The 15640-nt window shown below is 43.0% G+C and overlaps 1 protein-coding gene across 1 annotated transcript in view; it reads left to right on the forward strand.

Moving 5' to 3' along the window:
- The first annotated feature begins 612 nt into the window (after nt 1–612).
- The window catches only part of svild (supervillin d), a 29454-nt gene continuing 14426 nt past the window's right edge, over nt 613–15640 (forward strand). The window contains exons 1-6 of the mRNA XM_070990625.1: nt 613–1097; nt 5718–5752; nt 9251–9306; nt 12170–12267; nt 13618–13696; nt 14795–15318. Coding sequence (XP_070846726.1) covers nt 730–1097; nt 5718–5752; nt 9251–9306; nt 12170–12267; nt 13618–13696; nt 14795–15318 — 1160 coding nt within the window. The 5' untranslated portion in view covers nt 613–729. The remainder of the gene's footprint in view (nt 1098–5717; nt 5753–9250; nt 9307–12169; nt 12268–13617; nt 13697–14794; nt 15319–15640) is intronic.

Genomic DNA, 15640 nt, shown 5'->3' on the forward strand with positions numbered 1-15640 from the left:
ATTTTTTATTGTGCTAGATGTGGAAAGGAGATGTTAAATAGATAATCCTTTTCAGGGGAACAAGAGGCTGAAACCTGCCCCAGCATGCAATGCTTGAGAGCCTGTGCACTCTAAACCTTAGGTAGGATACAAGTCTATCCCATGTAGACAGACAGACACATTCAGAGTTATGGGCATGCATTGTGCATGTAGTGAATACAGAATCGTTATGAGGTGGGGAAATGTTCAAGAGGTGATTAGCCCAGACTCAAATCCTCAACTAAGTAAGGAACGAAATGGGATGAAGATGTTATTTGATTTGTGACTTTCTCCCCCTTTCTCCTCCCTTTTCCCATCCGGCTCCAAGCGAGTCGATGGAGTAGAGGTTATATGAGAGTCTCACTGCGGTTGTCGGCTGTCTTTGTGCAGAGCTTGCTGACATCATTCTCACAGGGCAGGGCTTGGCTTGGAGCTCTGCAGCTGAGCCACTTTCCTATGAAAGCTGGAGAAGCATATGTCTTGGTTTTACACAGTTTCAGACTGCCTGTCATCTGAAATTGTACTCTACAATCATGATGCGCTAATGATGTCTATCTTTCTTGTTTGCAGCACTGGGACGATTTTGATGTAGAGAGACATTGGTGTCAGGGGAAATCTACAAGAAAGCTGATATCTGGGTTAGCACAATTGAAGCAGCAGCTTGGAATCTTCTCACCTGCATTCGAACCCTGAACTGAATTAAACAGAAAAATGGATGGAATAGACACCCTGCAGAGCTCGGCCCCGGAGACCAAGGCTGAGCGAATTGCTCGCTACAAGGCAGAGAGGAGGAGGGAGCTGGCCGAGCGCTATGGCAACACTGATGAATTCACCTCGAAATATGTCCGCAAGGACAGAAAAATTGCCAACACGTCCGAAACAGTGTCTTCAGAAACCAAGGAGAAGGAAAAATACGAGGATAATGGGTCAGAGCAAACTTATACCAGGAGGGGCCTCAGGAATAAAGTAACAGAACCTGTGGAGCACACTGCTGATGAACCTGCCCTGGAAAAAGAGGGCACCACTCACCTCAAAACAGACACGGTTTTATCCACCATGAAGACATCTTCTCATTGCAGGTGAGTTTATTCACATTGTCACAAGTTAAAGACAAAGCACACTTCTATTGCCCATTGTTTGTTCAAGACCAGTCACATTGTTGTTCTCAGTGGACATAAACTTGGCCAGAGACATTAAACAAAACGCTGCTCAGGCATGGAGACTCAGGGGGCTACAGCAAGTGAAGCGCAGGCTGACATCTCAGTATTAGAAGGCAACAAAATCCTGCTGTATTACTGAGATATTCTCCACAGACAGAGTGCTGAAGAGCCGTACAGTCTGTGACATACCTGATTTACAAGTAAATCTTCTTAAACACAGAGCATCATGTTCAGATGTTCAGCAATTGCAACTGAATGTAGGACGGTGGCCTCTTTCTGAGACATCCTTTGATTTAGAGAAGATTTGTTTACATGTTTAGCTAGTAAAGACAGCTAATAGATTACTGTAAAGGGGCTTGCTGACTCCTAATGAAAGAAGAGGAGGCAACAAGTCGGCACATTTGGAGAACACACTTAGTGCTATCTTCTCTTTGAAGTAAACACGGCTGCTGGCATTTCCAAAATTGGCCATGTGTGCAAAGCAGAGGACTGCCTCATTTATTTTGCCATGGTATGTTTTGCACTGATGACATGCAAGCTGCTTGTTTTGCAGCGATAGGAGAACTCACATGTTCAACACATCTGAGAATAACAAACAGGAATGGTCACGATGACTTGGGGGAGTTTTCTCATTGGTCGACAGGAATGTTGTCTGAGGATTGTACATAGATGGAGTAAGACATGACCGGTCGTGGGGTTTGAGGATGTGTGGGCTGTAATAAAGCCGGGGATTGTGCTGTGTGCTCATAGACAGACATGTTTGTTCCTGAAAAACAGCCTGAGGAAATGACGATAGAGAGAGAAGAACTCAGATGGACGGAGTGTTGAGATAATGTCAGAGACTGGGCTTATTAGGGGAGGGTAGAGGCTGTATCGGGCTCTGCCAAGTTTTCATGCCCTGCACTTAATGAAGCAAGACATTTAGACAGCTGTGATTGATGGCTTGTTAGATATCATAGACCAACTGCTTTAGAAGATTGGGAAAGAAGGGCATGTCTTTTGTTGTAATAGACTTGCAAAAGAAATAGAGTACGTGTAGCGCGGCGTGTTTCAGCAGATATCAGCCATCAGGTGTTGCACTTGGAGCTTTGTTCTTTGTAATATGTGACATTGCTTATGTGCTCTAGTGCAATATTGGAATTGTTCCAGTTTAAAGTGTTTTAAAACCACAGTTTTGTGTTAAATTGTTGATATGGAGTTAGTGTCCACATTATGCAACGCGTAAAGAACTGTTTTCTTACTGTGTCAGCTCACTGAGATGGAAAGAATATTTGGCAAAATACAGAGTAAAGTCACACACAATGTTATGGAGTACATTTTTAATTACAGAGAGCAGGAAAACGGGCTGACGTGTTGATGTGTTTGCCTCACATGCCTGCCACGTTAGCTACTAATCTTGTCAGTTTTGTTATGACGTCTGCTGTCTGTCACAGTCCAGCTGTGCAGACTCATGTGCACACACGCATACACACCATACACAGTCAACAGAGGCAGCTCTGTGGAAGTTAGTGTTATTAGCCAATAACTTGTCAGCAGCTTGTTAGCAGTTTATTTGCATATTATGCTTTTCCCTTCGATTCCTGGGAATAATTGGGGTTGTCTGTGTTTTATTTATTGATTCAAAATCACAAAACGTTGAGCCTTGTCTCTCTTGACTTGCAGATCCTTCTGAATTGTATAGCAGTAGAATAGAACCAAGATTCCTCTTTGCCTTGTGCTTCATGATTAGAGCGTTACACACATTCACTGAACCTTCACAGGCAACATATTTGTGTGTGTGTGTGTGTGTGTGTGTGTGTGTGTGTGTGTGTGTGTGTGTGTGTTACAGGAATAGCATAAAGGAAACTGGAATTCCACTGTTCCAGTGATAATGAACACTGTCTGTCAGCCTGTTTATCTGCCACAGACGAGAATCCTTCCCTTGTAGAGTTGCAACTGAAGGTCGACTTAAAATAATGTTTTTACAATTAACAGTTACTTAAAAGTCACCCATAGCAGTGAGAGAAAATATAATCAAGAGTCCTACCAACTAACTTGTTATCTGTTAGTAAATGTAATCTTTATCTAATCTAATTTGAAAGAGAGCACTGTAACATCAGGTTTCTTGGTCTGCTCATTGATGATCGCAGCTGAACCGCGGTACAGACGTAATGGCACTGTACAAAAATGTGATTCTTTATCTGAAAAGTACTGTACATGCAATGTGTAATCATGTACAAAAGTAAGATTGTGGCAGTTGTGAGGTTAACTGTACACAACGTTGTTCAATCCAAGACACTTCCTGAACATGACTGTGAATAGTACAATGTTGTATTTTGGGTGTGATGGTCATTGTTATTAAGCATGTGGAGTAAACACCAGTAATTGTAACCAATTGGATTTTGAACAGGACTGAGTGGGATGTGGGGTAACTTTTGTTTGCAATGCTAAACCATTGCAGAGATCCAGTACCTGTCATGAAGACCCGAGCTTCCCAACAGTTCAGCACTCAAATTAGAGACATTGCAGTGAAATCTTTTAACAATGCCACACTCGTAATTACGTCCCTTCTGTACTTGTACTTCATCCTCTCTCCCCGTTTCACTCACTTAATGCTAAATGTGTGACACAATTTAATAGAGCAAGTGGGAGGAAGTGTTTAATGACTCTCCTGCCTTGATTTGAAGATGCGTTTAACTTTTCTCCTCAACTTCTGCCATTACTCCGTCTGCTCGTCTTGCCCTCCCTCTGCACTGCATTCCGCTCTTCTTCTATGATTAGTTTTTATGGCAGCGTAAGACCGACGCGTGCAGCCCCTCCCCGTCAGCCTGCAGTCAAAGTGTGGGTGGTTAATGAAGTGTTGCTGAGCGCTCTGGTTGCAGAGGAGGGTGTTAAAGCAGAGCGATTGGGAACTATGTGGCATCAGTCATTGAGATCGTATGGTCTGCAATAGACTTTCTATTAGCCGAATGCTGCAGACTGCAGTGCTTTTACCCATATGGCTGAAGTTAAGTGTATTATGTGACACTATAATCATTTTCAAGTTTGTGTGTATCAGATTGCTGTGTATGCTTTCATTATTTTTACACCTACATCAATTTGCAATCCTCCATCTCCAACTACTTCATATTCACACGCTATAAATACCTTGGCCTGGCATTTTTAGATTCCCCACTATTTCGCAAATCTTTACTGAGGCGTGCCAGCCCAAAACTGTCAAAACTTTCTGTGGTAGCCAAACCCAAGTCCCAAATTACTCATAATAATATACTGCTGTTAAAATTACTTTGCAACAATGTTTTGGCACTCAAATGTGACACCAGTCCAGGGGAAAGTCACACGATACTCAGTCAGATCCTGTATTTAATTATATTTTTGTGTTTGCCTTCATAATAAGGCTGCACAGTTCACACTGAAGCATGAGTGTAGTCCATCCAAAGTGCTTGTCGGATGATCAAATAGTTTCAAACCCCAAATTTCCCCACCACCTTCTGGAATTGGAGGGGTTTCATCCCCCCCAGTTGAACTTCTCTTCAGCTCTTTTTATAGATTCTCTGCTTTTGTCAGTTTACATGTAAACAACCAGTTGTAACATAATGACTGTCTGAAATTGTGTGCCATTGTCCACATATGCAAACAATATCGTGTCTCCCTGCTGGCCATTCAGATCAGCTCTAAGCAGCTCTTTGCTTTCTAAATCGCCTTGTGATGGACTAGTTCATTTTAAGCATAACCTGGTCCTCAGCATGAGTGGACACTATGTCTGCGTGTATTAATTGCGTTCTGTACTATATATGTACTGCATCACTATGATAATGGATATAATATCCTGCAGTACTTTGCATAATATGAACTTTGGTTCAGCTGCATTTCTCACTGTCATGGTGAAGTGAAGCTGCTCTCCACTGTTTGTTTATTTTGTGCACTCCACATCTCACTGCTGCGTGCTTTCAGCTTTAATAGAGCACAGTGCTGTGCGCACAGATCAGAAATGGATCTGACTTTATTTAGCCAATCGCAACCCTTTTAAAAAAATCCTTGATTGTATCCCGAACCTGCAGATCGGCTTGGGGTCATCTCCCCTTTTTTCAGTAACCTCTGACCTCTCCCAGATGTCCACCACGATTCTCCATTGTGTTTAAAGCCGTCATCTCCCCTCCTCCTGTTACATCATCGCTGCTACCCCACAGGCAGCTGCTGTCCCCATCCATATTTAATGCCCATTACTTAGAGATGAATGGCCATCTTCAGATGCTACACAGGCATTGCTGTTATATCATTGCTAACATGGGACTGCAAGAGCAACATGAGTAAATGCTGTAGCATATCATACAAGGCACAGTAGGTGGCTTTCTGCAGCTGCTGTTGTCGGTTTGGTTTATATTGCATCGTTTTTTTTTCTTTATGGCTTGAGTGTACATCTTTGGATTTTAGCTGTGTAAGTCATGTTGTCTTTTTTCTGTGCAGTTGTCAAGCCTCAGCTGTAACAGACATGTATTTTCTGTCATCGTTTCAGCACGTTAGAGAGTGACCTCATTTGTCTCTGTCTGTCCTCTCTAGGCTGCTGGAAACTGATGACACAGAGGAGCTGAAGGGTAAGACGAACTCTCCACTTTCACTGCACTAACATCCTCTGTTGTTTCACAGACTGCTTTAGCCCTGAACCCATTCAGGTTCTCACTATTACTCAGTGTTCAAGGAATACTGAGCTCATTGCTGATGTCAGATCACCTACCTGGTTTATAGATGCTGGCTGTTTAATACTCTGCCACTGAGGAGGAGTGAAAGAAAACAGATCTACTGATGTCTTTGGCTCTGTTTTGTTGGCTCTATAATTTAAAGTGAATGTTTTGCCTCAGGCGATAGTTTCCTTTTTCCAAAAAATAAGGGAGATAATCTTTGGCACGCGTCTGCGGACTTTTGGTTCAAAGAGCATGACTTAGTGGGTGTGCGCATACACTTTTGTGTTTCTGTGCAAAGGTTTGATCATATGCAATTACACTGGAAGCTTGTTTCAGCCAGCTCGCATTATGAACTAATTTTGGAGCCTGCTGCTATAGAGAGAAGAAAATGGCCAAGTGTACACATGGGCTGCTGGCTGCTTTTCTGACTCACATTCAGCCACCTGAGCCCACAGAGTCTGTCTGTCTGTCTGTCTGTCTGTCTGTCTGTCTGTCTGTCTGCCTGCCTGCCTGCCTGCCTGCCTGCCTGCCTGCCTGCCTGCCTGTCTGTCTGTCTGTCTGTCTGTCTGTCTGTCTGTCTGTCTGTCTGCCTGTCTGCCTTCCGCCGCCTATCTGTCTGCGTTGCTGGCCTCCTGCCTTTTCACCCATTGTTTGGCCTGCCTGTCTGTATGTGTTTTGCTTTTTGATTTGGCTGTCTTGCTTTGTTCTTGCTTACTTGCCAGGCAATGATGTGTGTGTGTGTGTGTGTGTGTGTGTGTGTGTGTGTGTGTGTGTGTGTGTGTGTGTGTGTGTGTGTGTGTGTGTGTGTGCATGCATGTGTTTGTGTGCATTTGTGTGAGTGTGTGTGTGTATGTGTGCAAAAGAGAAAGAAAGATAGTGACAGAGAGGCGATATGAAGGTCCCTGGAGCAGAACAGCAGGGTTATTTCAGTATTTCAGGACGTCTGAAGCAGTGCTCTCTGTCATGTCTTATTCGCTCAACATTGTAAACAGATATTTCTTTAACATTTAGGAGGTCTGCTAAATCTTTTTCTGATCATTGATCTAATCAGTGTTGCCTTTGAGCCTAGAATTTCTCCATGTGAAAGTACAAAAGTCACAGTAGTAAATGACAGAGCTGGTGTATCCATGTGCACATAAATCACAGGTTTTATCCAAGCACTGATAAGTGTAGTCGAGTGAAGTGCGTACTCACTTGTTGCCTTGGGTAGAGCTTTTTTCATTGCAGCAGTCCAGGTTCGAGCTTCTTTGATCTGTGCTGAGAAATGTGTCATTTAAAACACAACATGAAGATAGTCACGAACAGTCTGTGGCCACTAATCATCTGCTCACTATTGCGTGCTGCCACATATTTGCACCTAATGGCCATTCTGTCCTATTAACACAAACAGGACATTGAATTATTATATTTGTTCCCTAACTGAATATTCTCCAGATGTTTCTACTGTTTAATTTTGAAACCCAGTCACTTCCCCCTGTCCGCATGTCCTTTGGCAAGACCCTGAACCCCACATTGCTCCCAATGAATGAATGAGCAATAAAATCCTTGTAAAGCGCTTTGGATAAAAGCGCTATATAAATGTAGCCATTAACCATGCATTGATTGATTATCTGTCGAACATGGAAGGCAGATTAACTGATTAGAGAAAATAAAGGGCCAGTGTGTTTCTCTGGTTGGAAGACAAGAGTAACACTTGTCTGAAAAGAACCAAAGATGCAGGCGGAGGAACAAAGGACAGTCAATGTATGTGCGTGTGTGAAAGCAAGAGCGCGTTAGAGCACTGGCAGTGCATTCACACGGCGGAGGCCGCTTCCTGTCCAAGCTGGCAGAGGATTCAGTGCTCTGAGCCAGAACGCCTCTCAGAGTCACATCAAGGGATTCCCCGACCCTTCAGCTATCCCACATGCAAGCAAGACATACACAAAAACATTATGCCGATTTAAAGAACTCTGTTGGCTAATGTTCATGTAATGCAGACTCTATTGAACATTACGAGGTCAAAGGCCCATCCAATAAGCTCTCAGCAGCTATAACTGGTGGATAAGATGGATGAAAACACTTGAGGAAAAGTCCGTAAACTTAAGTGGAGGTTTTTCCATCTCTTGAGCTTTTCCTTTTTTTTTTTTCCTGGCTTGGACTTTGGATGGATGATGATGTAAAAAAGGTTGGACTGGAGTCAAAACTTAAAGAGTGCAGTCTGAGTGGAGTCACCAGTCTGCAATGCATAACGTTTCATCACCTGAACTAAATCATGCTAAGTTCTGGACCACAGGGGAGCTTGGAAACATAAATCAAAACTGGAGTATTATGGCCTCAGCAGAGCATTTTTGTTTCCATTGTAAAAGGGGAGTTTGACAGAGATTTGTTTGTTCCTTTGTTTTCTTGGGAGGGGGAACAGTTCTGGCTTGAAATGTCACATTGTCAAGGCAATAAAAACAGATTTAGAGTGGGAGAATGGGTTAGAGTGTGCTGACTTAAGAAATTTGTGTTGTTTTGGAATAATACCATTAAATTTAATGCCTTCCTTTTGTTCGGATTAGAAGATTAAATATTCAGGGCTGTTTCTGATTACACAACTCTCATGAGAAATACTCGCTCTCGCATGTACAAGATGCACACACACACACAGAATTATGGTATTCCTTTGTTTAAAAACTCCATTATCCTACCATTAACTCTGAATCCATTGACTTTTCCGACCAGTGAGGGAAATATCTCTTCATTCACTTCCTTTTCTGATCCAAACACACCTGAGAAGCACTGGTGAAGCCAATAAGATTATATCCTGTCAGTTTCCATGTCTGCATTTTTCAGGCTGTTATCCCCAGCGAGGAACACTTCCACATTATCTGGAAAGAATCTGGTGTGTGTGTGTGTGTGTGTGTGTGTGTGTGTGTGTGTGTGTGTGTGTGTGTGTGTGTGTGTGTGTGTGTGTGTGTGTGTGTGTGTGTGTGTGTGTGTGTGTGTGTGCGCACGCAGCTCATTGGCTCTTTGAGTCCATCATATCTGGACTGACAGAGACATTGGTGTGTGTTAGAGTTTGTGTGAATATGTTTTTTCAGGCATGCATCGATTTACCTGTTAAGTGTTGGTACAAGTGTCTGCGCTCTGCTCTGTCTTTGCTTGCAATTGTGCTCTCTATTTACAAAAACCTGATGTATGGTTGACCATGTGTGACCTCAACGCAACCATCAACAGTGCATTATGTTGTGGATACCTCTGTGGATACACACACTGTCCGTCTTAAACCCTCATTGTAAGATGACACCCTGACTGATTATATGATTCTACACTGGCACGAAACACTGTTATAGGAAGGCTTCTCACTGTTGTGTGTGTGTGTGTGTGTGTGTGTGTGTGTGTGTGTGTGTGTGTGTGTCTGTGAATGTGTGTGTGTGTTCTCTTTTCAAGTTGATGAGAAGCCGGCGGAATCAGCCAAGGGGACTTCCAAGATGTCTCTTTTTAAGGTATGAAATTTTATGTTACGTTACGTTTTACCTATAATGCTCCTTATCCAAATATTTTGTATGATTGATTGATTGATTGATTGATTGTGTGTGTGTGTGTGTGTGTGTATGCATGTAATGTCTGAACCTCGAATAAGTTGTTAAGCTAAATTCTGTCAAACATGTAACGTCTGTGGACGTATCTGATGGAGCAGATCACTGCCATTCTAGACAATGTGTGCAATCCCACCAGGTACATTTCATATGTGTTTCGGCTTATATGCGCTTATAAGTCTGTTTTTGATGGACAATGCATCAATCTGCAGAGAGCAGATTGAGCCAGGCACATGAACGGTGTACAGAATCTGCTAAATTTTCAAAACATATACTGCACAGAACCGTGATTGTACATCGACATTGAGCAGGATTAAAATAGACAGAAGAAATCACTTTACTAAGAAACCCATGGTAGCAGCACAAATATCAAGGGAAAATGACCAAATCAGCAAAATCTGGCAGGCAAGTCACTCCGCTTCTGAAATGTGCCCGGAGGAGTTCACAGCTGTGTGGAGGACAGAACAAAAGCGTGTCACAGACGTGACGTCAGAGACAGGTCTGGTGGAATCTCAGCCGTAGTTTGTCTCTCTGCCTTCAGTGAACAAGCTGATTCAGGGCATGCTTGCATGTATAGCTTGGTGCAGGGGCTGGAGACTGTTAGCCTCAACTAAAACAGGAGAAATTCGACTCAAAGTAATTCCAGTTTCCTTTCCGGAACAGCACACTAAACCAAATCCAAGCTTCAAAACGACAATTTAAAAACATACGAGGGATATCACAGCTGCTGTATCTATATTTTTCTGCTGTCTACAGTTAATTCTTTTCATTTCCCTCGCTGATGTGCTCCCAGCCCTTTCCAGTGCAGCTGGTGTACGCTTCAACCCTCCTGGGAAGTTTGCTCCATTAATTACAAATTGAGCTGTTCCATACAGCACTGAGCAGTCCTGCACCTGGATGCACACTTATCCAAAGTCATGACTTCACACATTACTGCAGGTCTTAGAGCAGTGGTGGGAAGACAAGTATAGAAAGGAATCGGGAACGAAAACTTGATTATGTCCCAGATTCTATGGTAGATATACACTTAAAGGCTTAAAAATGTAGAGATTATTGTGCTTTCCCAGGCTGCTTAGGTTTCAGAAGTGGTAAGGTTTCATAATATTGGATGTAAATAGCTGTTCTAACTCGGCCTTTACAGACCAGGAGCAGTGCCAAGGTTGGCCAAGTGAACCCAGATGGCAGCAAGTTTCCCCAAACCAGAAACCTGCTGGGAAAACAAGCAGGACTATCTTACAATCATACTACTTTTGTTTTCTCTTTCCTCACGCTCCCTCCTTCCTTTGTTCTGACCTAGATCTCTGTTATTTTAAGACCTCTCACTTGAAAGTCATCAGCAGTGACAGATAACCCTTCGCTGTCTTCACGTTCCCCTTATCACTCGTTACTCCTCCACCGTCCCTGTTGAAAGCCAGTGAATCAGTGTCTCCAGCAGGAGAGACAGAATAGGAGCGAGGTTACAGTATGTCTGCTTTCCAGCGCGGATGGAGGCAATAAAATGAGTACATGAGACTTCTGTACAAAGATACACCTCATTTATATTTTGAATTTCCTGACTGAATTTCCTGAGCACTTAAAAACGTGTTTTTTATTCATGCTGGGTGGAAAATAAGTTCCTTCTTTATAATCAGTGAGCATCAGTCAGATTGTAAGAGGCCTCTAATTCTGTAAGCTTTGGTGTGTAATTTTGTGAGAGTAAAGCATCTGATTTCCGTAGCTCGGCTCGCAGCTGGAGATCCACTTATCCTCACTGGGTCACCCCAGGGCCTCGGTAAAGTGTTTACTGACAAGAAGTCCCACACAGCTGCACGGCTCACACTGTATACGTGTTTTAAAAAGTCTGATCACTAGACCACGCAAGACAGAGAAAGAGAGATAACTGGGTCTGTTGTAAGCAGCTATTATTGTGATCAGCTAACAACCCCACATTGTCATTGTATCTAACCCTCAGGTCTGACCATTAAAAGTGAGGCAGTGACACATTTAAGCAATATTTAAGGTCGCCCTCCACTCAGAAATGTGTTTTGCATCGCATTACTTCACTTTGATGTTTGGGTTTCACTGTGCACAGTGATGTATGTGCAGAGTTGGACACTAAAAGGCTGTTTTCACATTCATCTGCCGAAGGAGGAAAGTTACCCTGTGCTCACATTAAATCTGAGTGCTTTGTACGAGCTTGATTTTGTGACATCAAGTGAGTATGCAGCGTCCACAAGTGTGTTGTGAAGCTCCCGATGCACATACAGTGAGGATGGATGTTTCAGGAAAGTAATACACTTTGACATATTAATTTTTAACCAGGTAAATGGAGTTTTTAGTGTGTAAACCATATCAGACCCAAATTGTTATTCAAGTATTTTTATGCTGTGTAAAATGTCTGGAGGGTATCTTAAACCTTTAAAGGTAGTAAAAAAAGAAAAAGAAAAAAGAAAATAAAAACAAACCATAATGACTCCCTTGAGGGCACTTTTACTTTAATGTGGAAAATACAGTACCAGCATTACTCATCAATCTCTGTTTTAGCTTTTACTGTATGTGCTCAGGGTTGGTAGACACCAAATTCAATCGCACACTACAATGCTGACCTCTCAGCAACATCAGCTCTTGCAAGGGTTAAGTGTGTGGCTCAGGTGTGGGGTGGAGTCTCATTCATTCACTCACTTCCCTTATCAAGATTTATTTCTTTACAGCTGGTGTAGGTCTTTGGCAGAAGGACTTTCCAACACAATCCTAACGTATAGACTACATTCACCCTCATTTCTGTCTGTAGGACCTGGAGGGGGCAGAGGATGGAGGCAGCTGCAGACGTGCCGCTGACAGGGTAGAGTGTCAGCGAACGAGCAGCGATGAAGAGGATTCCTCGACCAGGTAGGCAGATTGACAATCACAGCAGAGGTCGCCTTGGAATGAGTTAGTCAGGGAAGCAGAATTGTTCTTTTACCATTGAGGCTATGTGTTTGCCACAGTGTTGGCAGCACCGTCGGACCATTACGTATGCTGCAAACACAAGCAGAACACGTGTAGAACCCTGAAACCAGCTCACACACACACACACACACACAAGGACTCAGCGAAGCACAGAGGTAATTACAGAGCAATTCAAAGACTGTCTAATGATGTAAACCACTGCAGAGATAAACCAGATAAACCTGCAGAACTTCTCTAATACCGCGCTCCCTCACACACGCGCATGCATAAACGCACAAACCCTCGGGGCTGCGTGGTAGCCATGGTGACGCAAAGCAGACTGAAGTTAATAGCTGCAACAGTGAGGGCCAGACTGTACTTAGCACTGTAACCACTGGAGTAAAAAGTCTGGCCTGATTTGGAGAGAGTGTGTGTGTGTGTGTGTGTGTGTGTGTGTGTGTGTGTGTGTGTGTGTGTGTGTGTGTGTGTGTGTGTGTGTGTGTGTGTGTGTGTGTGTGTGTGTGTGTGTGTGTGTGTATAAGTTAAAGACATGAGTAAGATCTTTCATGTCCTTTTTTGTCCACATGGAGTTTAAACTGACCCACAAACTGCTCTCAGGATCCTCCCAAGTCAGTTGACCTTTTAAGCAAAGCGCCATTATGCTTCATGCAATAAACTGAACTTACTAAAAAAAATAAAAAGTCCATTTTGAAGAACTTTCTACAAAAACACAAACAATTGCATAAAAAAGAGTTTGCTCAGGGGCCTGCTGAAAGTGAAAGCGAATGTCTCTGAGCGTCCCTGCTTCTAAAGGTTGAAGCAGATGAGTTGGTTTTGAGATCGTGGACCTGCCAGAGTTCGCTGTGGTGTATTAGTCAAGTGCCTTCATCATCGTGCTGGCCCTTTGCCCAGATTGATTAAAAAGCACCAAATGAGTTAATCACATCTGCTTATTGATTCTGGCAACTCCCTTTGTGTGAGTAGAAATCAAGGAAAACAAAATCTCTTGTTCATTTGTGTACAAAACGACCCTTGATACAAGCTTTACTCTTGTAAATGTAGTCACAACCAGTTCAGGTGCTTGTGTACTACTGTATTCTTAGTATATTTAGTGTAACATAATAAAAACAAATGCAGCTGATTGTATCTCTAACCACTAGTAACAGAAGGAAGATGTCGTGGTGGTTGTTCCATTTCTTAGTTTGTGGTTTGAATTCATCTCACAGCTCTTTGCTGCAATTATTAAAAATGTTTTTTTTTCCTCTTTCTCTCTGTTTCCATCATCTTTGTCCTTTTTTGCTGATATTTCAGCCTTCCCAAAACTGATAGCAGCAAGGTCATGGATGAGGAAGAGGCCACAGATGAATATGCTGCCACTATGGAAGAAAAGGTCAGTGTTTTTCCAATTTTTATACAGAAATTAATGTTTTCTAAAGATTTCACAGTACACGGTGCCATGGAAAGAAATTCAAGCGGCTCAGATATAAAAGGCATCTCATTGTGTGTGGAAAGATCGTATTTTTGACCACTGCTGTTGGAGTTCTGAGAAACGTTACCACAGCATGCAATCCAATTCCTAAACCCTTACTCACCTTAACTTTGGCTCTTTTTACCTCTGGGTCTGGTTTAGTTTAGTTTTTTGTTCTTGAAGTTGACGTGTAGATTGTAATTCATGTCGCTGATGTACAGTTGTAATGCAAACACACACACACGTGCTTGAGTTCATCTGGACAAAATGTGATGTAATGGGATTACCTCACCCATGATCTTAAACTGACCCTCACAAGTCATGTACACGTACTCAGTGCCACACACATGATACGCTGGTGTTTTTCATTTGAGGCGACCACCTGGTTAGTGTTGCACTTTTACACCCAGCTGGCCTCATGATCTGCTTCTCCCTTCATCTCCTCTTAAATCAGCACTCCCTCAGGACCTTCGACCTGTCAGTAGGTCATTGTATTACCTAAGCATTAATGTATTGCAAAGGGGGGTGTTTATATGGGTTATTGCATGTTCATGTTTGCTCTGTGTTTAAAACAGTTAATACTTTATGGTAACGCAGACTACAAAAGGCTTTTGTTCTTACCATTGCGACATTACTCATCACAAACACAGGCGATGTCCCAAACGGGTCTTACAGATTTATTGACACAGGATTAATCCCTCTCAATCATTATTGACACACCGTTTGCTTCTCTTTGTTTCACCCAGTAACTCCTGGATTTTGATTCAATCTCTTTTTCTAATCAATCTTTTTCCACTTACTCAAGCCTTAATTTTTTTTTAACTTATCTTCACTTTATCCCCATGGCCCTGCTCATCTGACACAAACTAACCTGCTGATAACAGCAGCAAGTCACTGGAAGCAGAAACAGAAGTACAGTTGGGACAGTAGTATGTGTTTTTGTATGTGTTTGCATATTATAAAGTCTTTGTACTGTTAAAAAAAAAAAAACCTTTCTCTCTCTTTCTGTTTCTATATCAGCCTTCCTCTCTCCACAGCGATGAAGCTCTCCCCCTCAGCAAGAACAGAGACGCCTCTCCCCCTCCCTCTCCTCCCTGCCAGCTTGCCTCGCTGCAGCGCCAAGACTCGGGGCCTCGAGGCATCAAGGGAATCCTAAAGAAAAGCCGCTCCACCAGCGTGGAGTCAGACCACAGTGAGGGTTCGACGCCAGAGTGCGGGCCAGCCAGACAAAGCAGTGTCACCCTCAGCCACCCCGAGAGCGAGGAGGAGGTGGAGGAGGTGGAGGAGGATGAGATGGAGGAAGATGTCTATGTGGAAAATGACAGAGAAGATGAGTCAGTAACTGATGATATCACAGATGGAGGGAGCTTCAGCATGGGCAGACAGCAGATGGAGGAAAGCAGCGGCAGCAGCAGAGGGAGCTTTGAGGAGATGCGGAGTCCCTCGCCCGACGAGAGCCTGGAGCAGACGTCCTCGGTGTCGGAGGATGTTGAAGACCTGGAGAGCAGTTTGGATGGAAGCCAGGGCTCCGTACTAAAACAGAGGTTATTAGATGTGCATAAACACTGCATGCATTAGGACAAAGGACCAAGTATAAGACCCTTTTGTATGTGCAAAGAAAAGGAAATTCCAAAAATAGTTCCCCTCAAAGGCAACACAGTTTTACTGAAGTCATCACAATCAGTTAGACTGTCAAATATTGTTACAGTGGAGTGTGAAAGTTTCTGTACTTTAGTTCTTATAGCTCAGACCTGTGAATAGTGAAGTTTATCGGCTTTTGTAATCAGTAACAGTTGAATGGAAAACATAAGAACAAACACTCTGATGATCATCAGTACTGCAACACAATGGTGTGAAACAACAAGA

This window comes from Chaetodon trifascialis, chromosome 21, assembly GCF_039877785.1.
Source record: "Chaetodon trifascialis isolate fChaTrf1 chromosome 21, fChaTrf1.hap1, whole genome shotgun sequence".
NCBI lineage: Eukaryota > Metazoa > Chordata > Actinopteri > Chaetodontiformes > Chaetodontidae > Chaetodon > Chaetodon trifascialis.